The sequence below is a fragment of the Anomaloglossus baeobatrachus genome, assembly GCF_048569485.1.
Source record: "Anomaloglossus baeobatrachus isolate aAnoBae1 chromosome 5 unlocalized genomic scaffold, aAnoBae1.hap1 SUPER_5_unloc_11, whole genome shotgun sequence".
Taxonomy (NCBI): Eukaryota; Metazoa; Chordata; class Amphibia; order Anura; family Aromobatidae; genus Anomaloglossus; species Anomaloglossus baeobatrachus.
This window is the reverse complement of record NW_027441786.1, coordinates 82522-100224: the sequence shown is the minus strand read 5'-3', so window position 1 is coordinate 100224 and position 17703 is coordinate 82522. Positions and strand designations below refer to the sequence as shown.

At 44.4% G+C, this 17703-nt stretch overlaps 1 protein-coding gene across 1 annotated transcript in view; it reads right to left on the bottom strand.

The window, feature by feature from the left end:
- Window positions 1-1241: 1241 nt before the first annotated feature.
- The window catches only part of LOC142258787 (uncharacterized), a 52800-nt gene continuing 36338 nt past the window's right edge, over window positions 1242-17703 (bottom strand). The window contains exons 2-8 of the mRNA XM_075331383.1: window positions 16884-17007; window positions 16703-16800; window positions 14654-14803; window positions 14149-14272; window positions 13863-14065; window positions 13575-13665; window positions 1242-2807 (exon numbers count right to left, since the gene is read on the bottom strand). Of these exons, the coding sequence (XP_075187498.1) occupies window positions 1555-2807; window positions 13575-13665; window positions 13863-14065; window positions 14149-14272; window positions 14654-14803; window positions 16703-16800; window positions 16884-17007 (2043 nt within the window). The 3' untranslated portion in view covers window positions 1242-1554. The remainder of the gene's footprint in view (window positions 2808-13574; window positions 13666-13862; window positions 14066-14148; window positions 14273-14653; window positions 14804-16702; window positions 16801-16883; window positions 17008-17703) is intronic.

Below are 17703 nucleotides of genomic sequence, written 5' to 3'. Positions count from 1 at the left end.
CTTTAGTAAATAAAAAAAGAAGCCGCAGATTTGTGATAAGCACTATTTAAAGGGAAAGTCGTCAAACACATTGCGCTAACAATTGGGGGCTATTACCCCTGTAACAGTGTCAGTAGCAGATCCCCCATAACAGTGCATCATGACCACATTTTTTGCTTCAATCTTTTTCCCTATTTTCCTACTTCAAAACCTAGGTGTGTCTAATGGTCCGAAAAATACGATAAGTTTAAAAAGAAAGAAAATGGTTCTTTCCCTCACCAATTCTTCCTTGAGCAATTGTAGACAATTTTTGGATAAAACTCTTTGAATTATAGTACATCATGATGGCTTCTCTTTTGTGACCCATCTGACAACATAGAATAGAGAAACTTCGGCACACGTGAAAGAATAGAGGAAAATTTGCTTGAATTTAATGTCTTTATTTTGTGAAAAAAGGGGGTAACAAAAGAACGTCCCTCATACCACCGACTTTTCGGCGTGTAGCCTTTATCTGGGTGATAGGGATCTAGCAAAGACCAATAGTGAATTACGCGCTTAATGGATAGTATTAATCCAGGGAAAAGATGGGGAATCCTGTACTCTGGATCAAGGTGGAAGGAGCAAATGGCCTTGGGCAATGTGATACAGCGCCTGCAGTGGTGGCTGGAGTCAGGGTGAGAAGCGCCTTCTCACCCTCACTCCAGCCACCACTGCAGGCGCTGTATCACATTGCCCAAGGCCATTTGCTCCTTCCACCTTGATCCAGAGTACAGGATTCCCCATCTTTTCCCTGGATTAATACTATCCATTAAGCGCGTAATTCACTATTGGACATACAGGGACAGGGACATACCTCTGTACAACTTAGCAAATAAGGGACATAACGCATGCCAAAACCCTTTAGTGCTCCACAAAATATATACCACAAGGATTTACCATATCTTTATTCATTGTCCTACATACAGGGATATTATATCCTTTCATTTGGCATCTCACAAGAATAGTGATCCTGGTGGATCGATAGGGCCTTTCACACAGTCCCCCCCAGCGCAAAGGAGAGCCTCTTTGAGTCAACACGAAACATATTTTTCAGTGTTTTCTCTTCATCGTTATTGTCTTTGCTAGATCCCTATCACCCAGATAAAGGCTACACGCCGAAACGTCGGTGGTATGAGGGACGTTCTTTTGTTACCCCTTTTTTTCACAACATAAAGACATTAAATACAAGCAAATTTTCCTCTATTCTTTCACGTGTGCCGAAGTTTCTCTATTCTATATTGGCTAATTTTTACTTCAGAGCACCGTCCCACACGGTTGAGCCGGGCTTACTCTTTATCCATCTGACAACATGACCTGATTAATAAATAATAAATAAACATTTGGCAAATTCTGAAAGCAAGAATGGCTGCTCTACTCTGTTGGTTTTCTGATAGTCGGCAAAACTTGGTTTACCATTTAAACATTTCAATTATTCACAACATGAAAAAGGTTCCTTCCCTGTGCGGCTTCTTCAGATGTTTAACAAGATCTGATTTCTAAGAGTTACAGTTTCCACATTCAGAACATAAAAATGATTTATTTGGTGTGATTTTTTTGATGGTAAACAAGTTGTGATTTCCTAATAAAACATTTACCACATTCTGGGCATGAAAATGACTTCTCCCCTGTGTGACATCTTTGATGCCTAACACAATGTGATTTCCTAATAAAACATTTACCACATTCTGGGCATGAAAATGGTTTCTCCCCTGTGTGAGATCTTTCATGCATAACACAATGTGATTTCCGAATAAAACATTTCCCACATTCTGAACATGAAAATGGCTTCTCCCCTGTGTGAATTTTCTGATGTGTAACGAGATGTGATCTCGCAATAAAACATTTCCCACACTCTGAACATGAAAATGTCTTCTCCCCTGTGTGAGATCTTTGATGCGTAACACAATGTGATTTCCGAATAAAACATTTCCCACATTCTGAACATGAAAATGGCTTCTCCCCTGTGTGAATTTTCTGATGTGTAACAAAATTTGATCTCGCAATAAAACATTTCCCACACTCTGAACATGAAAATGTCTTCTCCCCTGTGTGAGATCTTTGATGGATATTAAGATATGATTTCCGAGTAAAACATTTCCCACATTCTGAACATGAAAATGGCTTCTCTCCGGTGTGATTTTTCTGATGTGTAACAAGATATGATTTCTGAATAAAACATTTCCCACATTCTGAACATAAAAATGGCTTTTCCCCTGTGTGAATTCTTTGATGCGCAACAAGATCTGATTTCCGAATAAAACATTTCCCACACTCTGAACATGAAAATGGCTTCACACCTGTGTGAATTCTTTGATGCTCAACAAGATCCGATTTCCAAATAAAACATTTCCCACACTCTGAACATGCAAATGGCTTCTCCCCTGTGTGAATTTTTTGATGATTAGCAAGGGTTATTTTCCGAGTAAAACATTTTCCACATTCTAGGCATGAAAATGGCTTCTCCCCTGTGTGAGTTTTTTGATGTCTAACAAGGTTTGATTTCCAAAAAAAACATTTCCCACATTTTGAACATGAAAATGGTTTCTTCCTTGCAGGAGCAGTTACATGTTCCACATCCTTTCTGTACCTTTCATTTTGCTTAAAATTCTGTGATAAATCGGACTTTTGGACTTGTTTGAAAACATCAGATGATAAAGCTTTCCGATGAAGGACTGGAGGTATATCTGTGACAACAGCATACTCTTTATATGTATCATGTGTGATACTTTGATCATCTGTTTTAAATTCTGAAGATATTAGATTTCCATCTGAACTCCCAATACAGTCATCTGCTAAAAATAAACAGTTATTATTTCTTAATGATATTATCTTGAAATTAATTTATTTTTTAAACCATGACATCAGAAATTAAATTAGGAAAAAATGTATTCTGAATCTGTTGTCCAATTTCGATATCTAAAGCGGGCTTTACACGCTACGATATATCTAACGAGATGTCGGCGGGGTCACGTCGTTAGTGACGCACATCCAGCGTCGTTAGTGATATCGTAGCGTGTGACAGCTATGAACGAGCAGAAATACTCACCTTCCCGTTCATCGCTGAAACGTCGCTCATTTTCTAAAAATCGCACGTCCTGTTGTTCATCGTACCTGGGGCAGCACACATCGCTCCGTGTGACACCCCGGGAACGATGAACTGCAGCTTACCTGCGTCCCGCCGGCAATTCTGAAGGAAGGAGGTGGGCGGGATGTTTACGTCCCACTCATCTCCGCCACTTTGCTTTGATTGGCCGGCCGCTGTGTGACGCTGAACGTCCCTCCCCCTTCAGGAAGTGGATGTTCGCCGCCCACAGCGAGGTCGTTTGGAAGGTAAGTACATGTAACGGGGGGTTACAACATTGTGCAAGACGGGCAAAAAATTGCCCGTGCCGCACAAACGATGGAGGCGGGTGCAATCGCAAATGTGATCGCATGACATATTGAAACGTGTAAAGCAGGCTTTAAGCTGCTTTCACACTTGCGTTGTGTCTCATCCGCCTTGTCCATTGCTGCGTCGAAACGATGCATCCGTCAATTTTTGTGTTGCTAACAGATCCAAAGGATGCGTTATTTTGCAGGCATCCGTCAGCGGCACTACCACCCCCATCATCACTGCACAAGGAGGTACTACCGCCCCCATCATCACTGCACACACCGGCACTACCGCCCCCATTATCACCACACACACGCAGGCACTACCACCATCATCGCCGCACACACACCGGCACTACCGTCCCCATCATCACCGCACACACCGGCACTACCGTCCCCATCATCACTGCACACACCGTCACTACCGCCTCCATCATCACCGCACACACACAGGCACAATTGCTCCCATCATCACCGCACACACGCAGGCACTACCACCATCATCGCCGCACACACACACAGCGGCACTACCGTCCCCATCATCACTGCACACACAGTCACTACCGCCTCCATCATCACCGCACACACACAGGCACAATTGCTCCCATCATCACCGCACACACACAGGCACTACAACCCCCCATCATCACCGCACACACACAGGAACTACAACCCCCATCATTACCGCACACACACAGGCACTACCTCAGTGACATCCCCGCTGACCGCGCGAATCACTTCAGTTTCTGCATGGAGCTCAGAGAGTGGCGGTGTTCTACTGCTGCTACTGTCAGCTTCTGATGTAGCAAAGCTGAAAGCGTCATGGGACCTCATGTGGATTACGTCGGACCTTGGAGGGGTATTTGGGGGATTAATAAAGTGGTAAAAGAGGGTGTTGTCTTTTATTCCAGATAAAGGATTTTGTTTGGGTGTACGTGTTTATTTACTTTCACTTACAGGTTAACAATGGGTGGTGTGGGGTGTGGACTGACCGGAGATGCAAGAGGAAGCTAAGAGGGAGAGCTCCTGGAACTGCCGATTATCCTAACTTCTTCTGGGCCGTGAAGAGGACAAAAATCATCCGTGCAGCAACCAGAGACCACCCTGCACTTACTGCACAGCTTGGACAGTGGTTACATGGCCGGGCGGACGAGCAGGAGGCAGAAGGAGGCGGCGGCAGGAATGGAGGGTACTGCACAAAATGGTTGTGGGACACAGACACCAGCCTCCAAAGCAGGGAGAGCTGCAGCCATGCACGCTGCTGAAAAACTGTCTGAGTACGCCAGGGGCACAGAACGCGGGCCTCCCACGGTACACAGGGATGAGGGAGCTGAACGGGGGAGCTCCAGGCAGCACAGCCCTCACAATACAGTGGAGGAGGAAGGAGGAACTAGTGCAGACTCATTATTATTACAGCAAGGTTTGCAAAACAAGCTGGAGCCCCCTGCATCCATGCATAATAAATGTCCCCCTGAGCCTGCCACAACTTTGCAGGGTGCTGAGCCCACTCTGAAAGACGTGCTTGCAGCTATAGCTCTAAATGGCTCCACGATGACATCCCTCAGCTTCCAGATGGGCCAAATCATGGAGGAGTTATCAGGTGTGAAACAGAGCCTCCAAAAAGTGAATGACCGCATGATGGCATCAGAGGGAAGAATCAGTGACAAAATGCCCCAGGTTACCCGTGACTCCCGAAGGCATGATCAGCAACTGGCATTTCTACTTAACAAGACAGATGATTTAGAAAATAGACTGAGGAGAAACAATGTGCGGCTGATAGGGGTTCCAGAAATAACGGAAGGGACAAATTCGTCAATTCTTTGAGAGATGGCTACAAAACGTATTTGACGCAGAGGTCCTATTCACCCCTGTATGCTATAGAGAGAGCCCACTGAGTGCCCACCAGACCCCTGCCTCCGGGAGCTCCTCCAAGACCTGTCCTGGTGAAACTACTACATTATAGAGACCGGGATGCGATTCTAAGGGCGGCTAGAAACAAAGGGTCCATAACGGTGGACGGCCACAAAATATCAGTCTTTCCTGATGATTCAGTTGAAATTTCAAAAAGAGCTCAATTCACAGATGTCAAACGACGCCTGAGAAATGCACAAGTCTCATACTCCATGCTGTACCCAGCAAAGCTCCGGTAGCTGCACTGCAAGAGACATTCTTTTTTTGAAAATCCTAAAGATGCTCTCAGATGGCTCAACATGAATGAGCAACAGCTCAGGCAAAGTCCACAACGTTGATATGTAACCCTTTAAGGACTTTATGGGTGATGAATACTCGACTTTCTGCTGCGATTACATAGGATTGGCCCAGTGGATAAAATTATTATGATACCCATTGATTGGTTCCAGCGGAATTCCCTGGAAGAGGAGTTTGGGTTTCTTCTTCTTTCCCTTTTTCACTTCCAGAGACTGTTTTTGTTTTTCTCACTTCCCTGCAGTTTTCATTGTTCTCAGGCTTTTTTTTCTTGCCTTAAACCATTTTGGGAAGTGGGAATTTTATTGTCTCTCTTGTTTCGGCTTCAGGATGGACTGGTGCCTCAGTTTCAACGTTTATGTTGTGGGACAACTGTTAGATGTGGGGGGGGGGGAATATTTTTGCAGCTTTAATGATGCTTTTATATTAATGTCTGCTAATGGTTCTCATGTGGTTCAGGAAGGTGGATGAGGGTTGGAACTCTTTGCCGGGTTTGACTGCCTGCACTACATACGCATACCACCAGGATGGCGGGTAGGATTAACATTCTTTCTTGGAATGTCCGTGGCTTGGCGGACCCCACAAAAAGAAAAGCAGTAATGGAACAGGTCAAATCCCACTTTCCAGCAATCATCTGCCTACAGGAGACACATTTGGAGGTCGACAAAATAGCATACATGAATCGCTCATGGGTGGGCCATTGTTTCCACTCAACCTACACAGCTCATTCCAGAGGTGTCAGCATTTTAGTCCACAGAGCAATCCCATTTGAGATCATTTCATCCACAGTAGATCAGGAAGGTAGATTCATTTGTGTGCACTGTAAAATATTTAACAAGGAGCTCCTTCTGATAACAGTTTATATACCGCCTCCATATAATAATACTGTTATGAACAAAATTACGGAAATGATTAGCAAGACCCCCAATGTACAGGTGGTGTGCACGGGGGATTTCAACATCATTCATCCATATTGGGACAAACACAATGCGGGTTCTCACTTAGAACACTATCCTAACTCCAAATTTGGGGACACGGTGGCTTAACTGGCACTTTCAGATCTGTGGCGAATCAGAAACCCTGGAATCAAGCGATTCTCGTGTTATTCCAAAACACACAACTCTCTGTCCAGAATAGACCTGATCTTGGGCTCAGAGGGTATACTAGCAATGGTGGAAAACACAGAATACCTTCCTAGAGGTTTATCAGACCATTCCCCATGGTTGACATGACTTAATATTTTACCCGGACTTGATCTTACCTGTAGCTTGTGGTCCTTTAATCCTTTTTGGCTACAGATTATAGATGTGGGCCCGGTTGAACTAGCCCTTGAATACTATTTTCAGGACAACTGTACTGGAGAGATGTTGCTTAACACTGTTTGGGATACCATGAAGGCCTGTCTGAGGGGGTCACTGATACAGGGGGTCAGATCATCTAAAATTAAGTCGGCACAATTTGAAATTTTTCTTAAAGAATGGGTCCAGACGACAGAACAGAAGTACATTCTGTCAGGGGATACACGGGACTTACTGGAATGGAGGGAGGCACAAGAAGCATATGATTCTCACATTAAGGAACGGGCCACTAACAAAAGACTTTTTTCACAACAGAGATTCTTTGAAGAGGGCAAAAAAGCGGGTCATTTATTAGCGGTGATTGCTAAAGCACAAAGGGGGAACACATTTGTGGGGGCGCTAAGGGACAAAACCGGGACCATAGTCAATCAACCTGACCAAATTTTGGCTACCTTCTCTGAATTCTACGAACAACTTTACAGTACTAAACTGCAATATGATATGAAACAGATAGCATCTTACCTGAAAGACATCCCCTTGCCCTCACTTTCAGATGAGGACCGGGTATACCTAAACAGTCCACTCACACTGGAAGAGTTGCATTTAGCAGTATCCTCCATGCCCAATTATAAGTCACCGGGTTCAGATGGGATCCCCACAGAGATTTACAAAAAGTTTGGAGACATCCTGCTCCCCCAGCTGCTGTTGACCTTCCAGCAAGCAGCCAAAAATGTCTCCTTGCCCCAATCGATGCAAGAAGCAGTGATAGTTGTCATACCTAAACCTGGCAAGGACCCCCTCATCCCTGACTTTTATAGACCTATCTCTCTGTTACCTACAGATATCGAAATAATAGCTAAAGTACTAGCTTCCAGACTTAATAAGGTTATACTTTCACTAATCCATTCGGACCAGTCGGGGTTCATGCTTTCCAGATCAATGGCAGTGAATATACGACGGTTACACCTCAACCTACAATTGCCAGTTGATAACTCAGGGGATAGAGTAATTTGCTCCCTAGACGCTGCTAAGGCTTTCGACTCTATTGAGTGGGAGTTTCTCTGGGCAGTACTTGACAGATTTGGACTGGGGAGGGATTTTATTTCCTGGGTAAGACTTCTATATAATAACCCTACTGCTAGGATCAAAGTTAATGGATGCCTTACTTCTCCTTTCTACCTAGGTAGGGGCACCCGCCAGGGATGCCCGCTATCCCCCTTACTATTTTCTCTGGCCGTTGAGCCTATGGCGGCAATTGTTAGATCCAATCCAGACATAACAGGGTTCAGGAGGAAAAAATAGCCTTGTACGCAGATGATACACTCCTTTTTCTGGCCAATGCAACATCATCACTGCCAAGGGCAATGGGGGTTATACAAGAATTTGGGAAGTACTCATGTCTATTAATCAACTGGGAAAAGTCTGTATTACTTCCGGTGGATGGAACCACAAACTCACCTAACTACGTACACTCGGGCCTACAGGTTGTTGCCCAGTTTAAATATTTGGGGATAATGGTTACCACTCGTGTTGATGATTTTGAGAGTCTCAAGCTAACCCCTATTCTGTCGAAATTTAAGGATGAGAAGGAAGTCTGGTCTCGCCTGCCCTTCTCAGCAGCTGGCCGCATTAACCTTATCAAAATTATCTGGATGCCCCAACTACTATACAAGCTACACAATTCTCCACAATGGACCACACAAAGATTTTTCCATAAGGTAAATGCATTATTCCGGGAATTGATCTGGGGCGGACAGATGCCGCGCATTAGGCTCGAGACCCTGCAGAGGGATAAAAGTAGTGGAGGTCTGGCGGTACCCAATCCATGGGTTTACTATTTGGTGGCTCAGTTTCAGCACATTTGGGGATGGGAGGACCCTGGAAGGGGGGGGGCACAGTATATGATTCTACAAAAATATTTTCACTCCACTAGTCTATACGAGGTTCTAGAGGCAGGAGGCTTCGGAGCTGCTGCTAATAGTTGCCCAACCCCATTACTAATCCAAAAACTTTGGGATAAAAAAACTAAAAAACTACAAGACATTCAGGGAATTTCACAATATACCTCTATATGGAGAACTCCATGGTTACCTAACATGCATCGTTTAGAGGGGTTTGGGAGCTGGGCTCTGAGAGGGATAAATAGATTCACACATATTGTGGAGGGGGCCAACTCAGAGGCTTCCCTCAGTTGCAAGCGGAGTTTGGGATCCAGAATTCGGAGTTTTATAAGTACTTACAACTGAGACATGCCTATCACGCAGAAATCTCTATTACGGGTAGAGCATTGGAGCAGAACAAAGTCATGCAACATCTAGAGGCTCAGCGGGAGTGATCTCTCGTTTATATTGGGACCTATTATATCTGGTGCACCGGAGTTGTCCAGTAAACGCAAAAGAAAAATGGGAACGAGCTATAGGACCTATTGAGGACAACCAATGGGTAGAAATTTTAGAAAGAATTCCTAGTCTATCATTGGGGGAGGCATACAGACTGTCACACCTGTACGTTATTCACCAAGTATATCGCACTCCTAGATTCCTGTTTGATATTGGAGTTAGAACTGACCCCTTCTGCCCGCGATGCAAAATATGTTCCGCAGATCTATTACATATGATGTGGTCATGTCCTGAAATTGACCATTACTGGAGAGAGGTTACAGAAATAATCGATAGAGTATATACGATAGAGACGAGCTTAACTCCCTTTGTATGTATTTTGGGATACGTGGAGGATTTACCTTTGGAGGAGGAGGGCAAAGTGGCCGTATCTAGACTATTGTATATTGCTAGGAAACTAATCGCTCAACACTGAATCTCGGACCACAGTCCTACAATATCTGAATATGTCAAAAAAGTTAATTGGGTGATAAATGTGGAGAAATGTATATACCGGAAAAGAAATGGCGTCATCAAATTTGAAAAAATATGGGCACGATGGATAGACGGGTCAGGGTTGGCTTCGAGGGAACTGATTAGGTTTAGATTGGACTTACTCTAAATTGATAACAAGGGGCAAAGGGCGAGAAATTTCTGCAGAACTTATCTATAATGATGACGGAGGTTTGGGGAGAACAGAGAGCATGGGAACAGGTTAGATTCTTCATCAAAAATGACATTTAACTGTGTACAATGCCAAACAAAGCAAAAACTCAAAGAAAAACAAAAGTCTAATTGGATTAATTGATAAATGTAATAATGGTACTTAAGAACTTTTGTCCAGGCATGTGTGGAGCTGCAGATTTAAGATTATCTCTCCTTTCTACAAGACTGTTTAATGTTTGTTGGGGAGGGGTGGGTTGGGAAGGGAGTAGAGGCTGGGTAGCCTCCAATGTTTATTTGGTTGTAACTTGTAAAACTTTAATAAAAACATTTAATTAATAAAAAAAAAGTCACATATCTGGTCTCAATCCCAGGTTTGGCTCAGACCCTTAATGGAGTTTGAAAAACTTTAGATCAAAGAAGAAGCTCCTTCTCATTGTGTTTTTCTGCGGAGTAGGTTGTTGAGGGAAGCAGAACGCTTAAATTCCCTGGTTACATTTCAGGGGACATGGGAACAGGGCTCAATAGATCATTTTCTCCTGCCACGTGGGATGATTCTACTTGCGTATGACTCGCGTGAATCTTGCATTGCATCACCCAGCATGGCCGCACACTCTCCTCAAGGAGCAGGTTGGTTGCATGTATTTCCATGCAGCTGCACGCTTGTGTCCAGAGAGCGTCAGGCCATGTCGGGTGATACCGATGCGAGACTCGCAGGAGTCATACACAAGTGCAACTGTACCCTCAGCCTGCTTCTTGCTCTGTATAGACGCTTGTCTGTACAAAACGATGAAGCAGGCTGACGCTGACAGTGACAGTCAAAGTTCAGTCAAGTCCATGGCTGAGCCATGGACTCGGGTGAACCCTGACGTCACAGAGCACAGCTGAAAAAAGCCGAAGACTGCTGAGTGACGAGCAGTGCAGTGAATACAGCCGGAAGTTATTGATCAAACCCGGAAGCAGTAGCGGCCTGTAGACAGCGGCTGAGCGGGTCAGCAGGACGCGTTGAGGGACCGGAAAGTGTAATCATAATGTTTATAATAATGTGCCCCTGGAGCTGAACTGTAATACAAGCTTCCCAGGAAAACTCATGTTCGGGACCTTGTGCCTGAACAGTATATGTCCAGTATGGACCCTGAACTGTAAAAGTTCACCCATCACTAGTCAAGAGTCACAATAAAACTACCTATAAAGCTGTTAGAGTGAAGATAATGAGCAGGTGACAGTCAAACAATATTTATCACTGGCTGTAACAGGCTGGTAAGGTCTGAAACCTGCATTCAATCATGTCGGATGGTCAAAATATAATCTGCATTTGGATAAGACAAGACATATGTATCAATTAGTAAACAATAAAACCTCATAGATGACATGGGATTTTCATTTCTATATATACTGTGTTAGGAGCATTGTGTTTCTGTCATGATGAAGAGCTTTTCTTTGCTTGAACGCATTGACGTTTCATTGCTCTCTACATGCCCTAATATATTTTCATCATGGGCTTTTTAATTTTGTAATAATAAATTTCTACATTTTATATGCTGCTGCTGGATTTTTCATCTCTATTTTTTGCCATTTACCTGTGAGCCGGATCAGGTCATCCATGCACCGGTATTTCTACTATTTTCTCCAGTGAGACGTTTTTCCTTTTTCATACATGACATCTGATAAGTGTTGGAGATGTGACTCAGCTGTGGGCAATGTGACCAATATTTGGAGGGGCAATATGACCAATATTTGGAGGGGCAATATGACCAATATTTGGAGGGGCAAGTTTTGGACTCAATCTTTGACCTCTTTAATAAACCCTTTGGAACGCTTTTTATGGCCAGAAAATTGATAGCTCAGTATTGTATTTCCGACCAAACCCCCACAATCGCAGAATATATAAATAAAATTAATTGTCTGGTAAATCTGGAGAAAGGCATATATTGTAAAAGGAACTGTGTGCTTAAGTTTGAAAAAATATGGGCCCAATGGATCAAGGGTTCGGGGCTAGCCTCGAGAGAGCTGGCTAGATTTCGTTTGGGTCTATTTTAATAGCTACTGTGGAGGTGTAAGGGTTCAACCTAAAAGAAATTAATGTATAAGGGAGTGATGTGGTGAACAGCACGGAAAGTTTAGATACTAAACTTACTGCTAAAATTCACTTTAATCTGAACTTGTAAATTATTAATGTATCTCGGACATTATCTGACGAGCAGTATTTACTGTAAAGAGCTGCATTATTCTGTATTTTTTTCCTTATGAAAATGTTTGTTTGGGGTCTGTAAGTAGGGGGGAGGGTTGGGTTTAGGTAAGAGGCAAGTTAGCCTCTAATGTGGGTTTGTTTGTATATTGAAAATCTTAATAAAAACATTCTAGTTAAAAAAAAAAAATCACTTGGTACAACACTACGTACTCTCCAGAAGCCGCATAGCTTTCAGTATTGCCAATGTCAGTTTCATCCATCAAGAAAGGTCTCTTCTGAATATCTCTGACAGCAATGAGGCACGTCATCCCTAGACACTGGAGATCGTCCTCTCCCCTCTAAGCTGGAATTGGCTGAATCTGTGGACTTTGTAATACCGATGGAAAATGTAATAATTTCATATGATTGGCTCCGTTCTGAGTCTTATGAATATGAGGACATGGTTACCCCGGTCTTCCTTCAGCTCTCCTGACTTTGGGACTTGGTAACCGATCCATGTTACATCTAGTAATGATATAAGGCTTTTTGTAATTGAATTGGGGCTTTTCTTCCCTTATTGTGCTCCCTAATGGGTTACCATATTTTATGTTTCATGGTGTGTGTTCTTCTTCCTACACCCTAGCACCATTTGTATGACGTTCTGTTTTTTATTCAAATAGGATTGTAAAAAGTATTTGATAATTATTGAATGAATAAATAAATAAAAACTTATTAAACTATAAACAATAAGAAATAATTGTAAAGTCTACTAATGTTCTCCTGTCTAAGAAAATGAGAAAGTTTTCAATTTCTGGTAATTCTTAGGTTACACCGTCCCTGGCCTTTATGCCCGAGATCGGAAATATTAAATCTTCTAATGGTCCCATGTGTAACTCAGAGGCTGCAGATCTATTTCACATGTATTGTGACTGCCCGGAAAGGAGGAATTTCACTGGGGTCTTGTCATAAAAGGGAAGTTTGGCAAGAAAGACTGGACCTTTGTAACGACCCGATCAGCACATTCAGCAGAAGGGAGATTAGGAAGATTCATCAATAAGATGCCGAGATTCTAGGAAGTCACCAGCATCATTACCCTCCGCTTTCTCTTAGGGGTCCACCATACAGATTAGATTCTTCTTCCCAGGATTTTCTAAGTTGTCTGCACATTCTACGTACACTGTCATTTGGCTTTGCAGATTAGAGATCTGGGAAGCTAAGGGTCAACATCTTCTAATTTCAGGGGATAGGATGGATCCTACCTGTAAGATCTGGCTGATACAGATCTCACTCCAACAGAAGGGCGTCCAATGCCCAAAATAATGGGGACAGTTTTGGGTGGAGGAGCATGTGCTGGTCTAGTAGCAGAATGGTGACCATTTGATATGGCCGGACTACAACCCTGATAAAGCAGCCACAGTCGGTGACTGAGAAGAATCTGTGACTTCTCTGCATTTAGTGGTCACTACTCACCTGGGCGGTTATCTGTAGGAATCTCCTCTTTACTCCGCTCATCACCCCTCACATATGTCTCTGTAGTATTAATATGGGTCAGATCTTCACCCTGAAACAAATATTGTAAAAGTCACAGACAGATGGAGAAGTCCCATCTATGATCAGCGCTAATCCTGCCATCTCCACCGCTCTCATTACACAAGTATAACACATATAATACTGGAGGATAAAACAAGACTGAGCACAAGACCTTCACAGCCGTCTACACATCATAGGGGGATTTCATGGCTCCTTCTCTCCATCTACCTGATGATCCTGAGGCACATCGGGATCTTCTTGTTTACAGTCCTGTGGGAGAAGAGGACGGGGACATCTCTCTGGTGTTGTCCTCTTACTGGATAGAGCTGGAGGAAACACATCCTGAGGAACATCGGGGTCTTCTTGTTTACAGTCCTGTGGGAGAAGAGGACGGGGACATCCCTCTGGTGTTGTCCTCTTACTGGATAGACCTGGAGGAGACACATACAGGGGCTGAATTCATTCCTTACATACAGATAATTATAGGCCGTGTGTATTTAGTCCTGTCTATTACCTGGTGATGTGAGGGGCTGGGGAACCTCCATCATGACGTCCTTGTACAGATCTTTGTGTCCTTCTAAATACTCCCACTCCTCCATGGAGAAATAGACGGTGACGTCCTGACACCTTATAGGAACCTGACACATACAATGATACCGTCACCCCCGATCCCTTCATAGCGTTACTGTATAATGTCCCAGCAGTGTCACCTCTCCAGTCAGCAGCTCAATCATCTTGTAGGCGAGTTCTAGGATCTTCTGGTCATTGATGTCCTCATGTATCGGGGGGTGAGGTGGAGGCCCCGTAATTGGGCTCAGGGGTCTTCCCCATCCCTCAGACACAGGGGCCTGACAGCGCTCACTAGAGGTCTTCTTCACTACTGTGTAATCCTGGTTATGGAGAGACACAGTAATAAATCTCACTCCAGACATTTCCAGAGTCCTCACCTCTCCAGTTCTGTCCATCTGTTATTCCCATAGATAAGAATGATGTAATGTGACGTCATCAGAATCTCTCACCTCTCCAGTAAGCCGGAAGAGGATCTCTAGGGTGAGGTGTAATATCCTCTCCGCCATCTTGTCCCTGTCCATATCCATCCTAGATTGGTCAATCAGGAGAATTCTCTTATATAGAAGATCTCCACTGAGAGGATCCGATATTGTAGGGACCTGAATGGGGAGAAGATGGCGATGTGGCATCATAAAGAATCCGCTGTAATAATACAATTACTGGAGATAACCGTTCACTAGATAGGGATGATTGCTGCGCTGCCATGAGGAGTCCAGACTAAGGGGCACTTTGCACACTACGACATCGCAAACCGATGCTGCGATGCTGTGCGCGATAGTCCCCGCCCCTGTCGCAGCTGCCATATCGTGTGATTGCTGGTGTAGCGAACATTATCGCTACTGCAGCTTCACATGCAGTCACCTGCCCTGCGACGTCACTCTGGCCGGAGAACCGCCTCCTTATTAAGGGGGCGGGTCGTGCGGCGTCACTGTGACGTCATACGGCAGGCGGCAAATAGTAGCGGAGGAGCAGAGCAGAGCGGGACTTAAACATCCTGCCCACCTCCTTCCTTCAGCATAGTCGGCATGAGCTGCGGGTAGCAGGTAAGGTGATTTTCCTCGCTCCAACGGCTTCACACAGCGATGTGTGCTGCCGCAGGAGCGAGAAACAACATCGTACCGTCGCAGCAGCGTAATTATGGAATTCCCCGACACTACACCGATGATACGATTACGACGATTTTGCGCTCGTTAATCGTATCATCTAGGATTTACACACTACGATGTGAAAAGCGACGCCGGAAGTGCGTCACTTTCAACATGACCCCACCGACATCGCAATTGCGATGTCGTAGTGTGCAAAGTGCCCCTAACTCTGCTGCCTCATTACAGTGAATGGATCTTTTGGGGGTTTCATCAGAATCATGTCATTTGAAGAATTACATGTAAACCGGTCATGCTAATAGGTTTAGGAGAAGGGTGTAGCCTCACTGTGTCCTGAACCGGGCTTACCTGGAGGGGCATGATTAAGTGCCTACCCAGTCATCACCAGAACCTCTGAGGTTGGACTTTGCTGACAGTAGGCACCAGTTACCAATACAGGGCAGTCCCTGGTTGTTGTGTTCCACCAAGAGGCTGAGCGGTGTATCATGAGAAAGATGGGGTGGGAACCACTGCCTCTAGGGAAGAACAGGAAGGATAAACCCTGTCACTTACTCTGAGCAACCCTGAGCTCCCCGATGTCCCAAGACAGGTTCTTTCCCCATGTGCGGCAATCATGTGTCTATCCCTGTCTTACCCTAATCACATCCGTGTCTAGTGAGCAGGGCAGGAGGAACACTAGTCCTGCTTTATGATAATGACACAAAAGGAAAACGACAGGTAAAAGAAAAAGGAACTGCATTCCCAAACAAGTAGTAAAAAAGGGGGATGGAAAGAGAAATGAATAAAAAGGGAGATGATCAATAGGAAGACACCAAAGAAAACTTCCAGGCAGCAATCTCCAGGATCAAATTCAAAACAATTTCTCTTTCCATGGCTCACACCTCCATGCCAGCACCATGGAAAAGCAAGTTATCACTGGCACCTACTGAGGTAAAGTGGTGAGTACTTATACCAGGGGAAGTGCAGAAATCAGAACAGCTGAGACAACTCAGGACGGTAAGCCAAGAAAGACACAAAGGTCTGCTTAACCCTAGCAGCGCCTCCACAGGGATAGTCTGCACAGCTAAGTGGAAGGCAAAGCAGATCCAACTAGTGCTGGCTTGCGCTGCAACCTTCTGACCCATTGGATAGGAGCGACCTCTCTCTGTCTGATAACTTGGTGTCAAAACCCTGATGTAAGTGTTCAGCATAGAGAACGAGATAAATGTGATCCAAAAGTCACAGACAGATGGAGAAGTCCCATCTATGATCAGCTCTCATCCTGCCATCTCCACCGCTCTCATTACACAAGTATAACACATATAATACTGGAGGATAAAACAAGACTGAGCACAAGACCTTCACAGCTGTCTACACATCATAGGGGGAATTTCATGGCACCTTCTCTCAATCTACCTGATGATCCTGAGGAACATCGGGGTCTTCTTGTTTACAGTCCTGTGGGAAAAGAGGACGGGGACATCTCTCTGGTGTTGTCCTCTTACTGGATAGAACTGGAGGAGACACATACAGGGACTGAATTCATTCCTTACATACAGATAATTATAGGCTGTGTGTATTTAGTCCTGTCTATTACCTGGTGATGGGAGGGGCTGGGGATCCTCCATCATGACGTCCTTGTACAGATCTTTGTGTCCTTCTAAATACTCCCACTCCTCCATGGAGAAATAGATGGTGACGTCCTGACACCTTATAGGAACCTGACACATACAATGATACCGTCACCCCCGATCCCTTCATAGCGTTACTGTATAATGTCCCAGCATTCCCAGCAGTGTCACCTCTCCAGTCAGCAGCTCAATCATCTTGTAGGTGAGTTCTAGGATCTTCTGGTTATTGATGTCCTCATGTATCGGGGGGTGAGGTGGAGACCCCGTGATTGGGCTCAGGGGTCTTCCCCATGCCTCAGACACAGGGGCCTGACAGATCTCACTAGAGGTCTTCTTCACTACTGTGTAATCCTGGTTATGGAGAGACACAGTAATAAATCTCACTCCAGACATTTCCAGAGTCCTCACCTCTCCAGTTCTGTCCATCTGTTATTCCCATAGATAAGAATGATGTAATGTGACGTCATCAGAATCTCTCACCTCTCCAGTAAGCCGGAAGAGGATCTCTAGGGTGAGGTGTAATATCCTCTCCGCCATCTTGTCCCTGTCCATATCCATCCTTCACGGGGCAATCAGGAGAATTCTCTTCTATAGAAGATCTCCAATGAGAGGATCCGATATTATAAGGACCTGAATGGGAAGGAGATGAGCCGATCTGTAAAATTAATGGAGATAAGGAGGTGAGATATAATTTGGGAACTAATAAATATTCAACATGAAATGTGCTATGTAAATAGTACAACTGTAAAAGTAGCACATTATCTGAACGGAAAAATAACATAGTAA